This window comes from Urocitellus parryii, chromosome 3, assembly GCF_045843805.1.
Source record: "Urocitellus parryii isolate mUroPar1 chromosome 3, mUroPar1.hap1, whole genome shotgun sequence".
NCBI lineage: Eukaryota > Metazoa > Chordata > Mammalia > Rodentia > Sciuridae > Urocitellus > Urocitellus parryii.
The window spans coordinates 201,230,073-201,246,734 of NC_135533.1; the positions used below are offsets into that span (position 1 = coordinate 201,230,073).

Genomic DNA, 16,662 nt, shown 5'->3' on the forward strand with positions numbered 1-16,662 from the left:
CCCAGCCTCCCTGACTGCAGCCAGCACCAGCTTCCTGGGTTTATTTTAGGTGACATCCATGTGTCCAGCTGTCTCCTGTTGGTCCTGGGGCTGCCCTTGGTCTCACAGGATGGGCCAAGACCTCTTTCCAGATGACACCGCCTCAGGCCCTTCCTGAAGCTGCTGGCCCCTCTCTCTCTCATCCATCTGAACAGCTCTGGCTCCATCCAAGGCTTCTCGCTGGGCCCCATCACAGGCTCCTCTCCTAGCTGAGCCCTGGCTGGCCCACGTGCCCCAGCACCCTTTCATCTTTCCAAATGAGGCCCCGAGTTTCCTGTTTACTTTCTGTTTTCTCTGGGAATGACAAATTTGTCCCAGGAAACATTTATTTTCTCAGGCCATTTTCCAAGGGTCTTGTTTTCAGAGACCAAATTTGAGCGGATGGTGTATGCTGGCTAGAGCCAGGTCGGGGGCCTCAGATGGCCAGTCTCTCCCACCAGGGCAGGACCTTCTACCTGCTGGCCAGTTAAGACAGGGGCCCACTTTAAAACCACAGTTATTGTAGGAAATAAAACAAAATCAACCAAAAATTTAAATATTTTATCTTCTTTTCTTTCCTCTTTTTCTTTTTTTTTAACCCCAAGAAGTGACAAGCACCTAGAGGATCTTGTCTTATGAAATGTCCCAAATCTTAGGAACACCTACACGTAAATGTGCACCAGAAGCTCTATAGACCACAGTGACATCTTCACACTTTAAGTTCCTAATGTGACAAACTACCTCAGAGGTGACCATTTTTATTCTTTAAAAAATTAAATGTATCTTTTTCAGAAATTCAATCTTCTTTATGTTCACTTTTTACTTTTTCCTATTAATCATGTTTAACCTACACAAAAATGATCAAATCCAAAATAATTATAAAAATGAGATAGCTTTTCAACTCAAACTTGAAAATGGCTCTGCATATTTCTCAAAGTCCCACATGTAGATCAGAAGTTCCCAAAGTGAAGTAAATTCCTGCCCAACGCTCTGTCCTCAAGGATCTTGGGGTTTAATGGAGATGACAGACAAAAATCACGCGGAGTTCTGGTGGAATCGGTGCCATAGGAAGACTGGGCAGGGCTGCCCATCCCAGCCTGGTGGGAGGGAGAGGAGGCAGAATGGTAGGGAAGACTGGCTGGAAGAGGTGACACTGAACTTGGACAAGTCAGAATCCAAGTTATACAAAGGATTTTGTCTGGCTCAACAGAATTAATTTGTTGGGAGCTGAGAATGAATCATCACTTTGAATTACGTAACCCTGGACACTGAGACGCCTCTCCTGGGAATTCTTCAGTGAAGGTGCAGAGGGAACCACCCATTTGCAGGTGATGCCTGTTGATAAGGAGAATTCCATGCCTGTTATGGAATTTACTAGTTCAAAAGCCTCAAATTCAAATCCCAGCTGCCTTTAGGTAGAAGAGATGGGCGCAAATTGATAAGCCCAAACTAAGCTGTTTTGCTCAGACTTCATCCTCTTTACCCAAGAAGCCTTTTCACAGTGAATCCCTTTGATTTTTTAAAATCTATAAAATAAAACATGGAGCCTCATGTGTTGTTGTATCAGACCCTATTAGGGCTGATTTACCCACTGAGTCCGGCTTCGTCTATTTCTGCTTGTTTGTCTTTATTTCCCCTATTTCTTATATTTCCTGATCCAACTCATCGCCCTGTCTGGGGATCGGTTCAACAGTCATGCACATCTGGGGTATTAAACCAGAAATCAAAAGTACATCTCTGGAAAATTCTAAAATATTTAGAAACTGAATTAGAAATTTAAACGTATGGGTCAAGGAGAAATCAGAAGGGAAAACCACAAGGCCCGGAAGGAGGGTGCGCAGCATGTTCCTGATGCAAGGGTGTCTGTGCAGGTTGGGGGCCGATGGGGGTGAGAGGGCAGGTGGGCTTAGACAAGTCCAGAGGAGACAGAGAAGCATGCAGCAGCCATATTAGGTAGGACTGTTATGTGCAGGCTCTGTGGCACCCTGTTCTGCATGGTGTCTTATTCAGTTCCTTTCTTGGTCTGCAGTACTCCATTTCCACGAGGGACTCAGAATCCTGGGAGGCTGAGGGGTTGAGTTCTTCTGTGGTCCCTCACCTCACATTTACGAGCCTGGCTAAGACACTCCTCCAGGCATGTGTGGAAGGAGCTGCTCAGGCAGAGGCTGCCTTGCAGTCTGTCACCTGCGGACCCCTTGTGTCCTGTCCTGAACTTCACACTTACAGCCTTCAGATCAGAGCAACAATGGAGAGCTCGTCCTCTCAAGAGGATCTGGTAAAGCAGATACCACATGTTCCTTCAAATAATGCTCTTCCTATCTTTCAAACATTCTATTCCACAGAATTTTCATTCATTTAGCTGCTATTTCCCACTGTCACTTTAAATAAATTTAAAAAATATCAAAAAGTCTGGTGGAAATTAACAAGGGCTCTGGGATCCAAGTACATACACACCGCTCTGGATTGGGCAGGGGGCCAAGGTCTCCTTGGTGTGACCCTGAGAGGGCAGGTCTCTGCTGTGTTAAGCTCTGGGGTGTCTCCCACCACCCCCAGCACCTGGGTGGCTGTGCCTGATGTAAGTGGCATGTCTGTGGAGCAGCCCAATTTGTTTTCTCCATCTCTTGGTGGGCTCCAGTGTCCTAGGGCCCTGGTACAAAGCAAGGACTCTCCACTAAGTGAAAGAAGATGATCACAAAAAGCAGGTCCTGCGTGATTCCATTCACACAGAGTGTCTGGAATCAGCACATTCATAGAGTAGAGAGTAGTGGTAGATGGAGGATGGGAAGTGACTGTTAATGGGCACAGGATGTCTTTTGGGTATGACAAAAATAATGCCAGGTAGAGAGGCGTGAGGGCTGCACAACTCTGAATACACTGAATCCCCTGCATTGTGTTCTTCACGTAGGTGAATTACATGGTACGTGAATTATGTCTAGATTGAGGGCTTGTTTCTTTTCTTCAGTCCCAGCTTCCCCTCTGCCTCCCTCTGAGGCCCTTAGCGGGCTATCAAGCTTTCTGGCCAAAGATGGGTCCTCTGCCTAGAGAAAGGCCAGGGCCTGGGTCCTGTTCTCTGCTTTGTCCCAGGCTTCAGGCCAATGGTCTGCACACTGGGGGCCTCAAGTCCTTGGTTTCTTTTATCAGGGGCCATGACCTTAATGGAGGAGGCTGCTCAGGAGAGAGGGTGGCACAGGGTAGGGCGTGTCTATGGGTGCCACTGGGGATGGCTGTCCTGTGAGGCTCTGTTCACCTGCACTCTCCTCTTATGCTCCTCACCCTCTCTCACCTTGCCTTATAACTGCTGCTCCTGGTTTCTTCCAGGGTGGCCTTCCCCATCAGCCCAGGAGTATCACTCCCTGGTGATCATTGCTTTTTTTTTTTTTTTGGGGGGGGGGTGTTGTTGATGGACCTTTATTTTATTCATTTATTTTTATATGTGGTGACACACTGAGCCACAACCCCCTGGTCATCATTCTCGAGGCTGGGACAGGTTCCCTTCCAGTTGCACCCTCTGTCCCCACTGACCTCCATCATGACACTCACCACCTGGAATCACAGGGGTTATTTTCCAGGCCTTCTCTCCCACGGCACTGTGAGCTCCGAGGGCAGATCTCATGCTGTCCCTTCAGCTTTTATCCCCAGTGGGCCCTAGAGCTTAGTATACAGTAGAAGCTCAATAACTGCTTGTCTACAGATTCCAAGCACCTAGTGCAGTTCCTTGTCTTCACACCGATGCAATCGAGTACCACAATCTGCATAGTCCCTGTCATTTCCCATAAGGCCAAAGCTAGTGAAGGGGGCACACAGGGAGTCCCTGGGGGTAGATACCAAGGGTGCATGCCTGGAAAAGGCTGCTCTGGGATAACACTTTTCAGGGGGACCTCTGGCAGAGATCACAGCCACCCCATGGCTGGCTGGTGACAGTGAGCCCGTCAGGTCCAGATGTACCTGAGCACTAGTATGTGGGCTCTTCTGCCCCCTGGTGTCCACTGTGGGGAAAGAGTGCTTGCCAGAACCCCAGGAAGGCCACCCAGAGGCTCAAGCTCCACTGCCCAGGGACAGGAGGACTTGGTGGGTAAGTGAATGAGCAGAGGCTCATGGCTCAGCAATGTGGGGGCAGGTGGGACAGCAAGGTCTAGACACCTGATCTGCCACCTGATCCTCCCTGCCGACATTCCTCAGGGTCTAGCCTGGGTAGCGCCTGGTGGGCAGTGAAGACACTTTGGTAAGCCCTTGACAGGGTGTAGGTCCTTCATGAGAAGCTGATAGGCACACCGGCCACACCGCTATTGATCCACTATGGCCCTGGAGAGTTCCTGTGCCCTCAGGGACTGGACTCTCAGCAGTGCTGAATCTGGGGTTGTATGGAAGAGCCTGAGGCCAACGTGTCAGGAGTAGCCCTCCAAGTGGAGGTGCCCTCTGGTCAGGGAGGAAGAGCCCCAAAGCAAGACTGTGGCACTGGCTGCAAGCCCCAGAGGAACTGAGGGACAGAGCAGTTTAAAGAAGAAACACAAGATCCCAGTAAACAAGGCTACCTTGAGGGGGTGGAATTACATTTTAAGAGTGAGTTTGGGGCTGGGGTGCTGGCTCAGTGGTAGAGTGCTTGCCTAGCATGTGTGAGGCACTGGGTTTGATCCTCAGCACCTCATAAAAATCAAGGCATTGTGTCCATCTACAACTAAGAAAATAGTATTTAAAAAATCCATGAGTTTGTAGAGAATGGAAAGGGCCAAGCAATTCCACAATGAGCAGGCTCCAACACAGCAGAGACGGCGAAGAGCAGACACTGGAACCACAACAGAGGTGGTCGTGTACTCCACTGTGCCCCAGCCTGCCTCTCTGGTCTCTGCCTTCCTCATCCTCACAGAGCCCCTCAGTGCTCAGGGAACCAGATACTCGAGGGACCGACTGACATTACTGCAGAGACTTCACAGAGCTCTGACTTCAAGCTGCTCGTTCCCATCTTGATCCTTGCTGTTTTTGCAAAATATAGACATCAGCTTTCTGCCCTGGTACAGTGCAGCTGACTGCTCCACCAACCCTTCCATGACCCTCCGCTACCCTCCATGCCCTCCCTCTGCAGAGCTGCAGTGGGATTTAGACCCCAGGTGTGGGATTCTCTCTTCCTCACCCCACACGGGATCAGCCATTCCTGGAGCCCCGATGCCCTCTGTCCCTGTGCTCTGGATTCCACCCAACCTTTCTGCTGTGGCTCCAGCCCCTTTATCTGTACCAGTGGTTCTCAACCTGAGCTGTTTACTGGAATCCCACAGGAAAGGCTGGGAGATTCTGATTTAGTGATATGGCCTCAGGGTTTTAGTTCTCCAGATGTTTCTAACATTGCGGCCCAAGGTGAGGACGACAGTCCCTACAGTGTCAACATTCCCTGCCTAGAATGTGTCACCAAATTCTTAACCCCACCTCCAAGTGATAAACCTGGGGCTATCTTTACTTCTATCCTAGCAGATGAGATGCAGAATACCCTATGCTAATAACCACAGCAGGGAGTTCTCACCTCCCAAGGTGACCCATTCCTGCTTTTGCACAAGTCTGAGAGAAAATCATCCTCCAAACTGAGTCCTATAGGGGCTGGGGTTGTGGCTCAGTGGCAGAGCTCCTGCCTGGCATGTGTGAGGCACTGGGTTTGATCCTTAGCACTGCATAAAAAAATAAATAAAAATAAAGGTATTGTGTCCATCTATAACTAAAAAATATATATATTTTTAAAAAATTGTGTCCTACATCTGTGTTCCCACTAAGTTTCACCTACTGATTTATCCCAAGGTCAAAATGGATCTGTCAGGCATAGGAGTGACCCTGAGACATTTGAAGAGCATTCTTCTGAGCTTCTGGGTCTTTTCTTCCCCAAGCTGGATAAGCCCCAGGTGCTGTGCCTGCTCTGTACGACATAACCTAGAACATTCCAGATAAGGCCTGCTCAAAGAGAGCAGAGCCTGCTCTGGGAGAGGGCTGCCCAGCATGTTGGTATGTACATGAGGCCCCCAGGCAGGAGCCCAGCCTACCTTGCACTGGTCCAGTGGTGTGTCCTCTGCCTCTCGGAAGACCACGCTGAAGGAGATGCTCTTGGGATCAGAGGAGAAGACCCAACTGATGGTGAGGCCTGCCTCGGTCACAGTGATGGGGATCAGGCTGTAGGTACTGGATCTCACAAACAGCTCCCTGTTACCCTCCCCAAAGTTGGCAATCTCTTCCACTGTGAGTGGTAATTTGATCCTGAAATAAAAATGCAGAGATGGACCTGATCCACTGGCAAAGTGTTTTGTGTCCACTGGCCAGGATATCCGTGGCTCAGAGATGGACAAGCCTTAGGTACCCTTGAAAATTATGGGATGCACAGCTTTCCCTGAGTGCTCACTACATGCCTGGCCCAGTTCCAGGCACTAGAGTCACAGCACCAAAATATACAGATGACAGTCCTTACCCATGTGGAGCTGAGAGAACACATGACCCTCTCTGTGCTACTCATGGACAGTGTGTTAGTGACACACTGTTTTCCATCACCTTCTTGAAGCTGTCTGCCGCTCAGCTGTCCACTGCCTCTCTGCCCTTTCTCGTTCCACCTCCCTAGCTTCTGGTTTCACCTCAGTAGTGCATGCCTCCCCACTCCCACAGTCCCTCCTCTCATCAGACTCGGGCCTCTGTAGGACTGCACGTGGGCACCTGCCCTCCTGTCCCACACCAGTATCCCATCTGGTCGGATGGTTGGAGGGCTTGGAGATCCTGAGGCTGTGCCCCTGGTTCTGCCTCGTACTGGCTGGGGGAGCCTCTCCCAGGAGTGGGGAGGGCTTGCTGAGGGAGCTGTTCTGCTCTGGGGCCCTCTGCAGGACTCTGTGACCTGGGTGAGGAGCTGAGGGGCTGGCTCACTTCAGATCGGTGGCAGAGCTCTTCCTCATCTTATGGCTGGCAAGGGACCACATCAGAAGATGACCTTGACATGATCAGGGAATCTCCTGCTCCTCCAGCTTTGAGGCCTCCCAGGCTGGGTGGGCCCCACTCTTGCACAGGGCAGCTCCAGAGGCTCAAGGTTAGTGCAGGATCATGGAGATGGCCTTCTGGGCAGAAGTCCACTTACAGTGATGTGCCCTTCAGCAAGTCACTCACTCTCCAAGCCTCATTTCCTCCATTGTGAAGTCGGGCTGGCCCTCTGCCCCTTGACCTGACCTCAGGTGTTATCACAATGACAAAGAGGGGAAGGCATGTTTGTTCCCATTTTACAAATGAGGAAACTAAAGTTCATAAATATTAAGAAACTTAAGTTGAGTTCACACAGGTTGGATCCAAAGCCATTATTTTTCTATTACTGCATTCTGTGGAGAAAATAAATGACTGATCCCTTTAACACAGGTAAAAAAGTTAAAGCTCAGACAGGCTAGGCAACTTGTCTAAGAGTGCATAGCAAGTAATGACCCTGAGAGATCAAGCTACCTCCAAAGCCCTGGAGATAAATGGAATAACTCTCCAAAGCTATGCCAAGGAGAAGAGAAACCAATGATTAATAAAACCAAATGCTGTAAAGAATAGCTCTAATTACTCACCACTGTGAGGATTTAACAATATAATACTTCTCCATGTATTAATTTAAGCTTATTTCTAATAAAGCGGTTGTGCAATATTTACAATTTTCAAGAATCTAAGAGGGAGTGTATGTGTGTGGGGAAGGAGCCATTTTGGGAAGGAGCCTTCTCTCAGAATGTGGAAATCCTATCACATTACCAAGTAAAAAGTCACCAATTCTGACAGCACGTCCCATTGATGCTGGGTCACCTTCTAATCTCATGTTCTAGAACTCTCCTTGGTACCAGCTGGACTGGGTCTTGTCTCTTTCTAGACACCATCTACTTTGCAAGAAGGACAATATTCCATCTCTCCAAAGGAGGTGCCGATAAAGACAAACCAAGGGTTTGTTTCCATCTATGCTCAAATCTAACCTTTTGTTTCTTAAAATTTTTTTTTAGTTGTTGATGAACCTTTCCTCCCTCCCTCCCTCCCTCCTTCCTTCCTTCCTTTCTAACTTCCTTCTTTTGTTCTATGCGGTGTTGAGAATTGAACCCAGTGCCTCAACATGCTAGGCAAGTGCTCTTCCACTGAGCTACAATCCCAGCCCCAAATCCAATCTTAAGAAGCCCACTGTCTACCAGAATCAAATAAAAGTGTCAATTCTACTGAATGACTGCAGGAATTCTAGCTTACATGCACCAAAGGTACCAACAACTTCATTGTGTTTGGAGATAACCCAACTTTTCAGATTCTCTTACAATGTGGGTACAAGAGAAAGAGGCAAAAATAAATAAAAAAATAGATAAATTAATTAATTAATTCCAGGGTAGCATCTTCTGCTTGTATTTTATTCACAGGTCTCAGCTGGGTTATTCTTCGTATTCATTTTATACTATTCTCTGTAAGGATAGGTTTTTGGATTCTGTGTGTTCTCATTATTTCCTAACCTTTTGACAAGATTTTTTAAGTAGCTATTATCCAAATGCCTCCATAACAATCTAAATATTCTTGAAATAATGAAAAAAAATTATACTAAAGAAATGGAAGATAAAAAGAGAAGCTACTAGATCTGAACAACACAGAGAAAAGAGATGAGGAAACAAGCAAACAAAAAAACCTCAGAGCTTCAAGGACCTACGAGACCATGACAAACTACTACTATCTACTATTCGTATTGCTGGAGTTCCAAATGGAGAGGAAGAGAGCGGACATTTGAACACATATTCAAGGAAGTGCTGCCTACAATCTTCTCAAATTTGGTCAAAGACAAAAAAGATTTAAGGACTGAACATAGCCCAGTAGGAAAAACACAAAAGAAATTTAGGCTCAAACCTATCCCATTTAAACTTTTAAAAACAAAAGATGAAGGAAAAAAAATCTTAGGAGCAGCCAGAGAAAAAGGTGTGTTATCTTTGGGGGGGGACACCAATTTGACTGACAGGACATTTCTCAGCTTCACCGAAGCCAAAGGAGGGGCACCACATTTTCAAGTGCTGAAAGAAAAGTACTATTAACTGTTAATTCTGTATCTGGCAAAACTACCTTTGGAAAGCATGTTGAATCCAGCAGGACATTAAAAGAATTATACACTGTGGCCAAGTGGGATTTCACTCAGGTAAGCAAGGTTGGTTCACTGAAAATCCACCAGTGTAATTCCTCATTATTAGCCAGCAAAGGAAGAAAGAGCCTAGGACCATGTCAACTGAGACAAGCAAATCATTTGGCAAAATTCATCACTATTCATGAAAGCCCACGTCCTCTTTAACTGCTTCTCATTGACATTGTTGTGAGTAGCATGCAAAGAACATTCTGGAAGCTTTAACTCTGCATGTCTAATCATTATTTCTTGGAATAAATTCCCTGACATAGGCTTACTGGGTCAAAGGGAATACAGAATACTTGAGCTGTGGGTACATCTTGCAGCCAAGGTGCTCTCCAGAAAGGGTGAAGCAGACTTTTCCTGCTCTCCCAACACCAGCAGATTGTGAGCAGCTATTTAATTCTTCATGTTGGTCTGTCCCATGATTCAAGACAGTCTTTGTTCAAGAATGTTCTGAGGCTGGATGGGTTATCTGCTTTCTAATGACCACATCTAATCCTTCAGGAAACTGTGTTGGTGCCATCTTCAGAATAGATCCAGAACCTGACCTTGTCTCTGCCTTCTGCCACCACCTGGTCCAGGGATCTGGATTTCTCCAGCACCCTCCTAACAGGCCTCCAGACTCTGCTTTTTCACATGGCAAAGATTGATTCCTTTTCAAACATAAATTAGAATAAGTCACTCTTCTGCTCTAAGGATAATTGTTGGGGTCCTGTTTCTCTCATATTAGAAGCCAAAGCCTTTACAAAGGCCGGCAAGGTCCTACATGACATGGACCTCCCTCACGTTCTCTGCATCAGCTGCACTGGCCCTTTCTGGGCACCCTGATCATGCTAGGTGTCACTGTCTTGAGGCTTCACACGGACCGCTCCCTCCATGAGAAATGCTGTTCCTTTGGAGTGGATATTGGACTTATTTGAAGTCTTATCTTCTTAGTTTCACTCTATGTAAGATCTCAGATTTCTCTCTTTTATTTTAATTCTCTGTTCATTTTTTTTTTCCGTTGCAAGCATGACCTTATAATATAAAATATAATATTTTCTTATTTTTACCATTTACTATCTGTCAATTTCTGGTGAAATACAAACACCACAGGGGCAGGGGTCTTTGTCTATCTGTGCACAGATGTACTCACATGTAATAATGTAATAATGTAATAATGAATTAATATCAGGCAATAAATGACTAAGTCTTGGGCTGGGGCGTGTAGCTCGGTGGCAGAGTGCTTGCCTAACATGCGTGAGGCACAAGATTCGATCCTCAGCACCACATTAAAAAAAAAAAAAAACCAAGTATAATAAAGGCATTCTGTCCACCTACAACTACAAAAAAATTAAAAAAATAAATGAGTCTGTTCACTGTTATGCAGTCCTTGCACTCAAGACTGGAGAAATGGATGTTGGGGAAAATATTCCACTACAGAGAGTTTAAAATGCTCTGAAAATAAGATTTCAAATATTTATGCCAAAAAACCCTATAAGTATATATGCACATAAAAAAGACTGGAAGGCTACTGTGAAAATTGTTTGAACAAAAATGGAGTCACTTCTGTCCATTCCTAAAGGAATAGATAAATAAAACCAGAAGGCTGTGAAGAAGGGGAATCTCATATTAACGGCTGATAACAAGATCACAAAAGACACTGCCAGAACCTTTTCCAAAGTCCACTGCAACCTTACACAGAAAATACCTCTGCAAAAAATGTCTGTCCATCCTAGGATTGACTTCACCTTTGTCAATGATCACTATACCCAAGGGCTATGATTTCATGATAACTTGTGCAATCCCCTATTTTTGTCTTTAAAAAACATCCCCTTGTTTCAATCTCCCTGAACACACACATAGGTCACTAAGACCATGCATATACCCATTGCAAAGTTATTCCCAAAGAAACTTATTAATGTTTGGAGAATGTGTTTGCCATAAAGAACATGGGTATTGGGGGGGGGGGAAGTGACCTTAAAGGGGCACAAGGAACTTGCAGAGTGAGAGAACTAGTCTGTATCTTAACCATAATGGTGATTACACTGCGTTATTTGTCAAAATCTAAGCACTATATGCTATAAAACATGAATCTTTGCGCACACACACACACACACAAAAATTATGGAGAATCACAGCTTTTCAGACAAGAGTCCCCGGTGTTTCTCGAGTATGCTTGGCTAGCAAAGCAATAAAACTTCTTTTTTCTTCTTCTCAGAACCATTACTGGATTGGCATAAGGACCTAACTTTTGGCAACAAATTTGGTAACCACGAAGGGATCTCAGAGCAGCTTTCTTGGGTAGGCCTGGCTCTGCAAGGGACCCCACTTCTAGGCTGAGGATGGTTGGTGGCGGCAAATCTGTTAAGAGCCATCAAGAATTAGGTGAAGGGCGAGTTTGCCTCAGGCGGCACTGAAAGAGCCATTCCTGTGAGTAAAGGCAGGGACTGAAGGACCATCCCAGCAGCTGCTGAAGATCCTTTGCTTTGGTGAACTCCTACTTTCTGTCTCTGATGGGTATAGGTTGTTCCACTGTGGTCCAAAAAAGGAAACGGAATTCTGTAAAGTCGTGATACATCCTTGGCCATCCGGTAAGTTCCCCAGTGTGCATGCTGAGACCCTCAATTCTACACATCTGATTTCTCTTTGTGGGGGGACATCTGTGGGTTCCACTGGTGTAGGAGTCATGGTTAAGAAGGAGTCGAGAACCAAGGGATATATGCTCCCTTCCGGTTTATTCTAGGTCCTTATTTGTTTGTTGGCCTTGGGTTTCGGAATTCCCTCTGGTTGTCTGTCTGTGTTTCTGTCTCTGTTACTGCCCCTTTTAAGACATGGGCAATACTGTGTTGATCTATAGGTCGTCTCTTGGGAAAGATCGTGACTGGTCTATTTTAAAGGCTCCCATTTGTTGGCCATGGTTTTTGGGGATCCTCTCTGGTTGTCTGTCTTTGTGTCTCTTTTTTGTGCAATCTTGCAATTGGTCTGTCAGAGGTTAATTAAGTGGAAGAAATTTGTATGTGCAGTTCTGTCTGTTTTAAATTTTCTCATCTGTCAGCCATGGTTTCGGTGATCCTCCCTCCATGTTTTTTGTATCTGTTACTGGCCCTTTAAGACTTGGGCCATGCTACAATGATCTCACCAGTAGACTCTCTTCCTGGGAAGAGAGATCTTGGCTGACTGGGCCACCTATAGGTATAAGCCTATCTATAACACAATCAGGCCTTTGAGTAGTTTTCTGGATTATTATACAATCTTGCAGTGGAAGTTGGTCTGTTCAGAAGTAAAGGATATGGAAGAGATCAGGCATTTATGCAGTTCCATGATAAGGAGTCTGAATAGGCAGAAATTAACTTGAAGGTGCCAAAAGGCACTGCCTCTGGTGTATGAGGATAGCAGGACACCAGGAGAAAGAGTTTTTTGTTGTTGTTGTTTTTTAAAAAAAGGATTTAAATCCTTTAAGTCCAGTGCTGGCACTCCTAGCTCTGTGTCTCAGCCTGGTCCCAGGCAGTCACAGAAGATCATCAAGGACATCAGCCTAGGGCTGGAAAAAAGAGAAAAAAAAATCCTAGGAAAACTGTTTGGGCTGTAGAAAAGTGGGCAAAGAGAACTTGGCCTCTGTCCTGCCTTCTAGCCCCTTTTGCCCATGGTGGGTGGGTGGGTGGAGACTGCTGTCCACTAAGGCCGTGGCTGTAGGTTCCAGCACCGTTAGTCTATGCTCTGGGGACAGGAATAGTCTCCCCTTTTAAGATCTGACAGTACACCCCATTTGGCCAGGGGGTACCCATCACTTAGGCAGAGTGATTCTTGCTATGATAGTTTCCCATCAGACTAAATGTACGGGAAGACTGGCAGGGTAAGCAACTGCACCCAGAAAAGAGAATGGCAGAAACTAAGGCCAACCCACCTTTTGTCAGCAGCTTCTGCAAAGGCATCTTCAAGGAAGCCTAAAGAAAAGGATGAGAAGGGCCTCTTCCATTGCATATCAATATGTCTACTACAAACAAAAGTCTCAAAAGGGGCCTCTGGGTACAACTGACAGTGGAGAAGTCACTTAAAGTCGATGGCATTGTGACAATGATCAGAAGGGAGAGAGGTCAGGCTCAGAAAATATTCTGTGCTCCAACCCCTTGAATGCCACCTGGGAGAAAAAAGATCAAAGCACAGTTTTTGATTTTGCCAGACTGTCTGATCCCTCTCCTGGGATGAAATTTGTTGTGTAAATAAAATGCACAGATAATATTCACAAGGATTGCTTTAGAATGTGAATTTAAGAAAGGGTCTCAAACTAGAAAAGAGATATAAGAAAGTTATAGGTATGGAAACATAGTTTAGTACGGAAAATTAGAAGGTAAAGAAATGTTTCTAGATGAGAGAGTATGTTGCATGGTAAAGTAATATTCTTGTGCTAAAGTTCAAGTTGAAAGAGAGGAGAAAATAAGGATATAAACAAGTTGTTGAATGTCTATGTAAGTTGCAGGTTTATGGAAGGTAAATCTCAAAAAGTTTGTGTATGTTATTACATTGGCTATAATTATCACAGTCAATTAGTTATTCAAAGTTTAATGTACTTATATGAAGCAAGTCTGAAACACTGATCTGCTCTTATGAAGACAATTTTCTCATATCTGTTAGGTTTTATTACTTAGGGAAACTAAGTCTTAGAGGAATTAGGGTTTGTACCTGCTTTCAAATCTTTTAAATGATCAGTTTGTAAATGGTCAAATAAATACCTTTTATTTTAGGTTACAACAATATAGTTGATACTCTAAATATATGTGACTATGTATATAACTAGTTGACACTATAAATATATGTGACTATGTATATATCTGAGGACTACATTTGTCTGAGCCTTGTCTGAGTGTTAAGTAAAAGTTTATAAAATGAAGGTTTATCTAGGTTTACTGACAAGGTAATCTCTAAGTGCCCTCTTTTATACATTGTACGTGACATAGAAGGGCCACACTGCCATTGGAATATCTGTTTGCTTTGACTAAATCTATTTCTGATCATTAACACTGTTTCCTAAATGTACACAGATCTAAGGCTACCCTTTGATATTTTTGCTAGTACTGCTAACCTATGTAGACCTATGACTATTGTTACCATAGGCTATAAATTGTAAATTTCACTTTAAAAGTTAAATTTAGTTAAATGTAAGCTTAGAAAGGCCCTTTACCAAGTTGGTGTTCTCCCAACTAAAATTATCTGTAGCATAGTCCCCTTCAGATTTATATAGAAATAACAAAATTGGTTGGTATTTATTTATGTCATTTAATGTTTTATAAGTTATAGATAAAGTTTTGTGCTACTCTTTATACTGGGATAGGAATTTAAATACTTGTGGAAGTTATTGAGAAGAGAGCCTGATTTGTTCAAAGGTTGACAATGTGAAACATGAAAATATTCTGCCACTTTTTCCACAAAAGGAAAGAGCTCCTTAACCTTTCTGTTTGATTATGTTTCAGACGTAATGCTGTATTATATTACTGATATTCAGAGACTCAGGAAATAATACATGGGAACTTTGTAAAATGATATTTTAAAAAGGAGCAAAGATCAGGATTCAGAAATAAAACACTTTTTAAGATTTGTCAAGAGGCCAGCCTTACCTGAGTTAGAAATTGACAGAGGGAAATTTAACAGTGGTCTCCTTTTTTACTTTGAATATTGCCTTTGTTGCTCTGCCACTGTGACTTATTTTTAAAACAAACATGTTTCTTTCTCTTCCTCTCCCTGCCCTACCCTAATCTTTACCCTGCATCTCAGGGGAAATAGGATTACCTTTCTTCTCCATCCTAGGCAGAGTTATCTGTCCTTGAGCACACCCCATCACAGAAATAAAGTCGTTCAGATTTTGCTGATGGCCTCAAGATCACAGAAATGATTATCTCTCAAATTAACAAGTTGACAGAGAACACGGAGTACAGCCTTTGAATCACCTCTTTAAAAACCCCCTGTTCCCACTCATGGTCAGAATCACAGCCTCTGGGACAGGAGTCCCTTGCATTTCTCCTTTGCTAGCAAAGACTTTTTGTTTTTCTCAATAAATAAATAAATAAATAGAAAAGAGAGAAAGAAATAAAATTAAACGGAAGCCCCCACTGGTGTGGGGTTAGAGCCTTGAGCAGTGCCCTTCTGGGGTGTGTGTGTGGGGGGGTCCACTCAGTAGCCAGTCACTTACATCAGTTCACCAGATTTCAGCAAACAGATTTCAGCATCCTGCCCCATGGGCATGTCCTCAGTGTCCTCAGGAGTTAGGGAGTTTGATGTGGTGTCCCTGAAATGTCACAAATGAGAATACAGCATTAGCTAATCAGCATATAAGGTCCCACATGCTGAGATCTGCAGTCTTGTTCATATAGCCAACGTCAGATTGCATGGGAATCCTTAGATTGCAGAGGCCCCAGGACAGAAAGAGGACCACAGGTGGCAGTCCTGGTGGTGGGTGTGGGGAGGCTGGGCATCAGTTTGAACGGACCACCCTCTACTCCCACACCAGCAGGGACTTCCCCACAGGTCCACGTGACCAGTACCACTGATTCCTGACTCTTCAGTGCCGGCCCATGATTGGAGAAACCTGCATTGGTTCATCTCTGGGGCACAAGAACAGATGCAAGGACAGACACTTGGTACATCTGCAGCAGCAGCATGGCACCAAGAATCTGGGGAAGGTGACAGGTGGCTTTGCTGAAGGTGCTTATATCATGATGGCATCTGCCATCCCCTCCTCGCCTCCTCCCCAGGGCACACATATATCACAGCCTTGGTCCCATGGTGCCTTACTTCCCTTTTTTGGAGTCTTATCTTCCCTAGACCACATGTTCCCCCAAAGCAGGACCTACAGCTGTGTTTCCCCTGCTATGCAGGACCCAACCACAGCAGTTCAACCCCTGACATTTGCAGGGACCCAAGAAATCAAAGGCTACTTGCTAGGAAATGTCCAAGGGGCCTGTAAATCATTAGTGAGTAATTTCAGGAGAAAAAGACAAGAGGGAATGCCCTCATGAAAGTCAAGAACCAGAGACAGATTCCTGAAGGAGGAAGACCCCGAGTGTCAGATGCTGGCTTAGCAGATTCATACCAAGGCCCCCTGTAGCCATTTTGACCCTAATAAGATTTCTCAGGCATAAAAGCAGATGACTTGCTACCAACTTACAAAGCCTGTCTATGCTGGAGGAGGTTCAGCGTCTCACAGGTAGAGGCCAGTGTCCACCAAGATTTGGTTTCCGCCAAATGCTGGCCACCTCCAGTGGAGAGTCAGGTCCCCTCATCTCGGGTGCAGCTGTTGGTGTTTCCACCATGTAGCTCCTGTGTCCCCACCTTGTTTGCCTGTCTGCTGCCCAGCTGGAGGGCTGCTGGGGGTTGCCTCCTGCTCTGAACATGTCCTGCAGCACCTGCTGCCTCCCTGGGCAGCCTTGTCACTTGTTGCTTCCTTCCCACCCTGGCTGGGGACCTGTTTCTAAACTCTTCCCTACTGAATACCTCCTCCTCTTGCTTTTCCAAGTACTGGCTTCCATATCTCCACCCCGCCACCCTGGGATACA

General features: G+C 45.2%; 1 protein-coding gene across 4 annotated transcripts in view; it reads right to left on the bottom strand.

The window, feature by feature from the left end:
• Positions 1-16,662, bottom strand: part of Fyco1 (FYVE and coiled-coil domain autophagy adaptor 1) — a 74,101-nt gene that overhangs the window by 5,775 nt on the left and 51,664 nt on the right. For all 4 annotated transcript variants that reach the window (XM_026390082.2, XM_026390081.2, XM_026390083.2 and 1 more), the window contains exons 15-16: positions 15,300-15,395; positions 6,039-6,249 (exon numbers count right to left, since the gene is read on the bottom strand). In XM_026390082.2, coding sequence (XP_026245867.2) covers positions 6,039-6,249; positions 15,300-15,395 — 307 coding nt within the window. The remainder of the gene's footprint in view (positions 1-6,038; positions 6,250-15,299; positions 15,396-16,662) is intronic.